The 8,432-nt window shown below is 62.8% G+C and overlaps 1 protein-coding gene across 4 annotated transcripts in view; it reads right to left on the bottom strand.

Moving 5' to 3' along the window:
• Window positions 1-1,277: 1,277 nt before the first annotated feature.
• Window positions 1,278-8,432, bottom strand: part of ELFN2 (extracellular leucine rich repeat and fibronectin type III domain containing 2) — a 52,580-nt gene continuing 45,425 nt past the window's right edge. For all 4 annotated transcript variants that reach the window (XM_004743174.2, XM_013051591.2, XM_004743178.2 and 1 more), the window contains one exon: window positions 1,278-6,517. In XM_004743174.2, coding sequence (XP_004743231.1) covers window positions 3,533-6,004 — 2,472 coding nt within the window. In that variant the 5' untranslated portion in view covers window positions 6,005-6,517 and the 3' untranslated portion in view covers window positions 1,278-3,532. The remainder of the gene's footprint in view (window positions 6,518-8,432) is intronic.

The following is an 8,432-nucleotide window of genomic DNA, read 5'->3' as shown; positions in this document are numbered from 1 at the left end:
TTTTTGTTTTTGTTTTTGCTTTTTTCCCCTCCAGACCTCTGCATCTCACTCCAGGAAGGAAAACCATTAGCTCCAACCGACAGTTAGCAGTGCTGGCCCTCCAGGTGAGGGGAGGACCCCTCGCCCCGTGCCACTCGAACAGGAACCCAGGAATTTTCCTCTGGAGATTCTCGGACAGGGACAGCAAAGCCCAGGCAGGACCCAAGGCAAGAAGGCCTCCCCCGGTAGGCCCACATCTCCTCGGGCCAGCTTGTCCCCGATTCCTCCATCACCCCCTACATCCCTTCTCTCCTGGCTGCCAGCCCCCCACCCCCACCCCCCGTCTGCCCCGGGACCGCCGTGCTCATCGACCGCCGTGCTCATCGCTGTTACAAACACGGGGCCTCAGCTGGCCAGACTCTGTGACATAGGTGCTCATTTGTCTTTCGTATTTTGCTCTCTCTTGGAGAAGAATGATCCTGAAGAGGACCCAGGACACAGATGCAGGAAAGCCTCCAAGGTGGGCTGCAGTGCACTGGCCCCTTTCCCAGATCAGGGCAACTGGCAGCTGAAGAAGGTCCAGCCCGGCCAGGAGGCCAGAGGCCTCCAATTCTATTCTATTCAGTTCTATTCTGCCTCCAAGATTGGTGTGATCTAGCCCAGGAAGGTCAGTTTACCTCCTGGAGTGGCAAGACACTCACTGTTAAGACAGAGACCCCCAAAGAAAGATGGTCTGTAGTTTTTAACAGGCCATCGTCAACCAGGAATGATGGGGGGATGGCAAGGGTGGGGGGCTTCTGCTCCCGCTGTCAGGAACCCTCACTCTGTGGGAAGTGCCACCTCCGGTGAGACCAGGCCAACCCGGCCCTGGCTCCTTCCGTGGGTTCTTCCCTCAGGGACCCCGCCTCCCCATGAAGCCCTGAGCTCTTAGCCCCCTGGATTTAGCTAGGTGACCGTGTCCTACACTCCAGCCTGGTAGTCAAGTCACCCAGCCCTTCCCTCTTCGGGGGGCCCCCAACGTCTTCATCGGAAAAATGACAGCAGGTGGGACAGAGGTCCCGGCACGCCCCCTTCGCTGGCAGGGAGGAGGGGAAAGGGCAAAGGTAGGAAACCGGCGGCCCCAAGGGGCAAGGCGGCACTTGTGGGCCCAAGTTCAGAGAGACAGGACACGGGGGCGGGGCAGGGGCTGCGTTTCAGTGGCACCTGTTTTGGGTCTTCTGCAGAGCTGGACCCTCCCCAGGTTTCAAGAGCTGCTTGTCAGATCACGACAAAGGGAACGTGGGTAAGAGGGGGCGGTGGAGGGGGGCGGGGGGGGCGGGGAGTCTAGACAAACTGGCACATAGACGACAGATGTTTGCTCCGAAAAATACAGTAAAATCGTCATGCAAATATAACAGGAGTCTGCTTTCTCACGCCACTGGCTTTGCCCGCTTGCCATTCTCGGTTTTGCCAATCTGGTGTGAGGCAGGCTTGGAGGCGCAGGTTTCGGGGGTTGAGGGAGGTCTGCTCTGCACGTCCACGCTGGCTCCCTCCTCTCTACTCCCCAGAACAGTCTTTTCTTTGCAAATGTCACCCCCAAAGTGAGCCCTGGGCTTGGTCTGTCCCCCAAGTGGGTGTAAGAGAGGCGCTCCTGTGAGCCTAGCAGCCCCCCGCAACAGTCCTGCCCCAGACTCTACCTACCCCTGGCAGGAAGGTCACTAGACCCCCCGACCCCAACCCAGGAGATGGCACTAGCTTTCCTGGTCAGCAACCCCCACACACAGTAAAGGTCTTAGTCTCACCCCAATGCCCACCCTCACCCCATAGCCACGCTCCCCAGATCTCAGGAAACCCAATGAGGTGATAGGCCAGAGGCTGGGGGGTCTCCAGCAGGGGTGTGGGGCAAGGTGAGTGGGCTCCTTCCCATCCGGAGTTGGGTGGGGAGCCAGGGAGCAGGTGGGCAGGTGGCCAAGGCCATAGTTGTCCCCACCCCCACTGGCCCAAGTCCTTATCAAAGGTGAAGGGCTTCTCAGCACCCTGACAGTGTGCTCAGGACCCCAGATCTGCCCCACGTCCCGCCCCCATCCAGACTCAACCCTGAAAGCCCCTGGCTGTTGAGAAAGGCTGCAGCCACCTGGCCCTGCCCTCCCTTACCACCCTCTGCCGCCCACACTGACGGAGAACCCCGAGGAGCCCAACCGTCCCAACTGCCAGGCCCTGGGTTGCCATGGCGACAGAAGCTGGCCAGGCAGAGGGAGGGGCCCCACGAACCTGCCTGCTCCCGCCCCCACCCCCACTCCAGCAAGGTGGGGGGTGCTCACTGTTTGTGCTTTGTTCGATGTTGGGTGGGGGTCGGCAAGGGGAGGAGCGGCCATTTCCATGGAAACATGGGAGCCCCTCTAGTCAGAGGGCGGGGCAGGGATGGGCAGCCGAGAGGTGGCGGGTGAGTAAGCCTGGGAAAGCCCTCCTTCCCCTGGGCAGGCCGAGATGCTGCCCCAAGATCCCCTAACAGGGGATCAGGCAGGTGGGAGGCCAGGATGTGGGGACACAGGCAGGAAGACCCTCCCCCCAATACCCTGCCTCCCCACTGGTCCCAGGCATCACAGTTCACTGCTGCCCTTCTGCATAAGGAAGGGTCCTTGAGGCCGAGAGAGGCTAAGGGGCTGGAGTGAAGGGGTCTGCACCTGAGAGGTGGTGGGAGTGGGCCCACCTGCTCTCTCCTCAGACCCCAGAAGCAGCCCCCAGGCTACTTGGAAGACACTTGAAGGGGGCTGGTGGAATGGCCCTGTGCCTCTGCTCCTTTCTTGCAAGCCAGACCTCCTGTTTCTCTTGGGTGCTGGCAGGGGTGAGGCGTGGCGAAGGACCCCCAGCGTAATGAACCATAGCTCCACACTTGGGGGCGTGGCCATGGGGCTTTCTAGAAAGGAAAAGCACCTGCCTGATTCTCAAGTCCCTCAGCCCCAAGAGACCACAGCTCTGGAAGGGGGTGATGAGCAGATGAAGGGTAGGAGGGACAGCAAAACTGCCTAAACTGCCATGTGGCCCTGGAGCTGTCACCTTCTTTTTCCGGGCCTCAGAGTCCCCCGCCATAAAAGGAAACAAGGCCCAATGTCTGCCTGGTGCTCAATCCCCGAGTGACCTAGCCCCAGAGTCGGGGTGGGGGAGACCCTCTCTCCGCCCCAGACTCTTCTGCCCCACACCGGTCCCTAGTCCCAGAGCCCCAGACCCCACACCCCCTTTGGGCTTCCTGGCCTGCGCCCCGCCCTCCCCAGCCCCGCACACCCCAGCAGAGTCCCTGGGCAGCACAGTAAAGACGACTGGTTTCGGTATCAGTGTGTAAACTTGAAGGAGAACGTGTCTCTGTTTTCCTGTCCGTTGTTGTCGGGTGGTGGCTGTTCACAGTCAGGTGGTGGTCAGGTGTGTGCATGGGTGCGTGCGTGCGGGTGTGCGTGTGCGTCCGCTCCTCGGCCCCGGCCCCCAGCGCCACCCCCTCCCCCCTGCCCGGCTGCCGGGCCCTTCCCCGTGGGGGCCCCCCCCAACCCTCCCCCGTCCGGCCTCACCAGGAAGGAGAGGGTCACAGCTTCTGCTGGGCCGAGACCCCCTTCCAGTAATCGAGGATGTCGTGCAGGTCCTCGTCCTTGGCGAACTGGACCTTCTTGCGCAGGGCGTGGCCGGCAGCCATGTACACCTCCTCCCGGGGGTGCTTCTTGTAGGGCCGGAAGCGCTCCCAGATCTTGTGCGTGCTCTCGGAGGAGTACTCGGGGCTGGAGGAGTACCCTGAGTAGTAGTGTCTGGGGGAGAGCTGCGAGTAGGTGGAGTCCCGCTTGGAGCGGGTCAGCGGCTTGAGGAAGGACACGCGCTGGCTGAGGCTGTCGGCGCCCTCCTCGTAGTACAGGGCTGGGAAGCTGTGCCGGTGCTCGCTGCAGTGGTAGGCGGGCTTCACCTCCAGGTGGTGGATGCCACTGCCCCCACCACCCCCACCACCCCCGCCGCCGCCCGCGGGCACCAGCGGGAGCCGGTCCAGTGGGCTGTTGAGGGGGCTGCCCTTCTCGATGTACTTGGAGTCGCCCTTGGCCAGCCCCGCGGCAGCCGGGTGGTCGGGCACGTCCAGGCTGAAGACCTTGGCGCTCTTGATGGAGCCGCTGGAGGACACACTGCAGGTCTTGCGGGCCACAGCAGCGTCCGCGCTCAGCTGGCGCTGCAGCGGGTGGTGGGAGCTCTCCTTGTAGGGGGGCGAGAGGAAGCTGGGCCGCTCCAGCGCCCCGGGGGCGGCGGCCGAGGACACAGCGGCGGCGGCTGCGGGGAGGGACTGGCACTCGAAGGCCAGCTCGGGGTCCCCACCGCCGCCTCCCCCCCCAAGGAACGAGGCCGAGTCCAGCTTGAGGGCATCGATGCAATTGTTAATGATCTGGTTGACCTTGTCCACCTCCTTGGCGATGGTGGAGATCTCGGCGGCCGAGCCCTGGCCATTCTCCAGGTCCGGGAGGTCGTCCTCGGGCCGGGCCAGGCCATCCCCGCCCGCACCCGTGCGCACCTCGATATAGTTGCCCTTGGTGGCCACCTTGGGGGTGTCCAGCCCGGCCTCCAGCGCCTTGGAGGTGGGCAGCTTCTCCCCGATCATGGAAGGAATGGACGACATGCAGGACACAGGCAGCACAGGGGGTTCGCCCAGCTTCTGGGCGGCGTGGACGACAGAGCCGGCATCCACGTCTGCCCCGTAGCGCATCTCCAGGATGGTTTTCTTGACCTTGACCGACTTCTGCTTCTCCTCCTGCATCCGCCGCTTGCGCAGGCAGTAGTAGACGGCGCCCAGCACAATGACCATGCCGAAGAGGCAGCCCAGGATGGTCATGATGTAGTGGGTGGTGGTGGAGGTGCTGGGCGCCAGGTCGCCCGGGACGGGGTCCCGCGTGGTGAAGGTCAGGCAGGTGTGGTTGAAGCGGCGGCTGTTGCGCAGCGAGGTCACACAAAACGTGTACTCGGTGTGCGCCCGCAGCTTGTCCAGCGTGACAATCTCCTTCTTGTTCTTGAGCGTCATAACGTCGGAGAAGTAGCTGTTGTTGTACTGGACCAGGACGTACATCTTGCTGTAGGGGTGCGGGATAATGACCACCAGGGTGGCCGAGGTGAAGGTCACGTGGTGCAGCTTGATGGCGGGCCCCGCCGACGCGTCCGTGGTGGACGAGGCCGGGGGCTCCACCGAGAGGATCTCGTCGGGGTTGAAGCCCGAGTTCTCGTCGGGCTCCCTCTGGGCGTCGGTGGAGTAGGGCGTGGGGTGGCTGGCGGGCCGGGCAGGTAGCGAGCCGTTCCGGCACTTGGCCTGGAGCACGGTGATGGCGTTGAGGCTGTGGTAGGGCCGGGGCACCAGCAGCGGGTAGCCGGCGAACTCGCGCGGGGACTCACACTGCAGGCGGTCGTAGTTCTTGGTGACGTTGTTGAAGACCACCAGCCAGGCCAGGAAGCCGAAGAGGTCGCACTCACAGTTGAAGGGGTTGCCGGCCAGCTCGCACACCATGAGGCTGGCCAGGCTGGCGAAGGTGGCGCCGTCCAGGCGGCTGAGGCGGTTGGAGGACAGGTCGATGCTGATGAGGCTCGGGCACTCGGAGAAGGCGGCGGGCGTCACCACCTCGATGAGGTTGTGCTGCACGAAGAGGAACTGCAGGCGGCCCATGCCGCGCAGCATGCCCTCCGTCAGGTTGCTGAGCTTGTTGTAGCCCAGCTGCAGCACCTGCAGACTCGACTGGCCCAGGAAAGCGCCGTCCTCGATGTACGAGATCTCGTTCTTGGTGAGGTTGAGGTCCGTGAGGTTCCCGAAGCGGTTGAGCGAGGAGTAGAGCACCGCCTTGAGCTTGTTCTCATTGAGGCGCAGGTCGTGCACGGTGCTGTTGATGTGCTGCGGGATGGTCTCGTAGGGCGGCTGGTTCTGGCTGCAGATGGCCAGCCACACGTACCCCTTGTCGCCCTCGATGAGCCAGCAGTCGGCGCGCACAAAGCCCGGCCGGCACACGCACAGCAGCATGGCGGCACACAGCCCCAGGCGCAGCATGGCGCTGGCCACAGCCCCCCACCCCACCCTCCGGGGAAGGCCGGACTGGGGGGGCGTAGAGAGGGGGGCCGGGGCGTGGGCGGGGGAGGACCTAGCAGTGGGAGGCTGGGGCTGGCGGCACAGTCCTCCCTGGGGCCGCCACCATCTTGGGGGCGACCCCTGGCACAGGGGCCCCTGGTGAGGCAGACACGGCCGGTGCCAACCGTGTGTTGGGGAGTGGGGTGGGGGAGTCCTTGGGGGCTGCTAGCAGCAGGTGCAGGCCACTGGGACAGGGACACACAGCGGGACACACCCCCACCGCTTGTCTCTGGGAGGGTGCACAGGCTCTCAAGACTTGACTTCCTCTCCCTCCTCCACCTCCTCCTCCTCTTCCTTCTCTTCCTCCTCCTCTGGTTCTGGGCTCAGAACTTCAGACGATTCCCACGATTCCCACGGGCCGCTGGAGAGGGAAGCTCCGAGGAGGGAGCGCGAGAGACAGGGCAGGAAGGACGAGACCCATCTGTCACCTGGCTCCTGAAAGGCAGCACCGAGAGGGGGTGACAGATCAGTGGAAACTCGGAACAGCCCCACTAAAGCTCCAGCAAGGGCCCCTGTCCCTTCTCTACCCCCTCCTACTGGGGGTCCTTGGTGCCAGCAGCAAGCAGGGGTCTCTGTTACGTAAAAGAAGGGAGGGTGGGGGGTGGCAGGACAGGAAGAAGGGTCAAGAGGTCTGGAGGGAAGGACACAGAAGAAACAAGGAGTAGGGACAGGGGGACAGAATTTGAGGATGGTGGGCAGAGAAGGGAGACTGGACAGTGACAGGTCAGGTGCGTGTGTGCACACGCACAGACACAACACACACACACTCCCCAGCACTCGTGTCCACACTCGTCCACCTGCCGGCACAGAGACCCACATGCCCTCTCCCATGAGCCAGAACACCGCAGCATGCCCACGAACGGCCTTATGCTGGACAAATGGGCCCGTATGCACATGACCCCGTAGCGAGGCAGGAACCTTCCAATCCAAGAGAGGAATTAAGAAGCCCAGCAAAATGCCTCCTCCCCTCCATGCCCAAAGATAAATAATTCATTTGTTGTGTAACCGCTCTTGTTCCAAAAATAATCCCCTTGTCTCAGCTTCCATGGGGGAGGGGGAGCAGAGCAGCATGGCTGTGGCCCCCCCAAGCTGGGGGTCTCCCACAGGGGGAGGGCACGGAGACAGCTTCTTCTACACGTGGCAGCAGAGCCAAGGGAGAAAGGGCAAGAGTCTGGGAAGCCAGACCTCCCCCAATATCACTTCCCCAAAGTGCTTTCCATTACTGGGCCCCGATCTTGTAGTACAAGGTCTCAGGCAGACGGAGAAGCGGGCAGCATCCCGAACAGTGTGGCCAAAACCCCGCATCCCCTCTGCGGCTGGAGAGTCAGAGGCCCGGAGAAGGGCAGGGACTTGCCCCTAGTCACACAGCACAGCCTGGGCGAGGATCAAGGATCCCGAGGCACCAGGAGTCAGGAGGCCTGGAGCCTCCTCTATCCAGCCCAATCAGCCAGAGGGATCGAACCATCTCTGAACGTTCTGCCACACTGAAGTGGGGACCAGGTTCTGCCCAGCCGTCTCATGGGGAAGAAGTACGGTGAGCCATGCTGCTCGCGCCTGAGCTGCAGAGAACCAGCGTTGGTAGCACAGGGCCCACAGCCGGCAGCCCCTCATTTTCCGGGGAGGGGGGCACTGAGCCCCTGACCAGGGGACACCTGCCCCAATCACCCAGCAAGCCAGACAGGGGCCGCTCAGCTGATGTGGCCCCAGCTCCCACGCAAGGCTCCCTCGATTTGCAGGAAGAGCCCCGTGCGCCCTCCCCTCGCCCTGGGCAGCGGCCAGGGCTATGGAGACCAGGCCGGAGAAATCCACATTTGGACAAAGAAAGCCAGACCCCGTTCACAAGAGCCACCTCTGCCTCACGCCCCTCCTCCTGGGAAACTCCAGGAGAGAGAGTGCATTGAAAAGAAAAAAAAAAAAAATGTATTAAACCTTTGCTGTTAAAGCAAAACCAATTTACAGCCCGGAGCCCCAGAGGGCTGAAGAGAGGAAAGGGAAGCAAGGGTGGAAACAGTCCCTGAAGAAGTCCAGGCAGGCAGTTTCTGTGGAAAACGGGGCGCGCGAATGGGACATTCGATGACCTCTCAGATTAAAGACATGGCGACGGAAGCTGTGATTATCCGGACCTCTAGGTGAGGCCAACTCACAGCTCCCAGTCCCCAGCAAGGTTGGTTCGGGCTGAGGGGCCGGATGGGGACTGGGGGCGGCGGGGGTGAGGAGAGGGCACAAGGAGGTCGGGCAGGGACGGTTGCCCAGGCGGCACAGAGTATTTCTGTCTCTGGCTGGGCTGCGCAGCTAGCACTCCCATCTGGCGTGGCTGATGGCTCCTTGGGGCCTCAGTTTCCTCCCCTGC

The sequence above is a fragment of the Mustela putorius genome, unplaced genomic scaffold (assembly GCF_011764305.1).
Source record: "Mustela putorius furo isolate JIRA1106 unplaced genomic scaffold, ASM1176430v1.1 tig00000738_pilon_pilon_pilon, whole genome shotgun sequence".
In the NCBI taxonomy this organism is placed as follows: domain Eukaryota; kingdom Metazoa; phylum Chordata; class Mammalia; order Carnivora; family Mustelidae; genus Mustela; species Mustela putorius.
The sequence above is the reverse complement of the archived record's forward strand: the minus strand, read 5'-3'. Positions and strand labels throughout refer to the sequence as shown.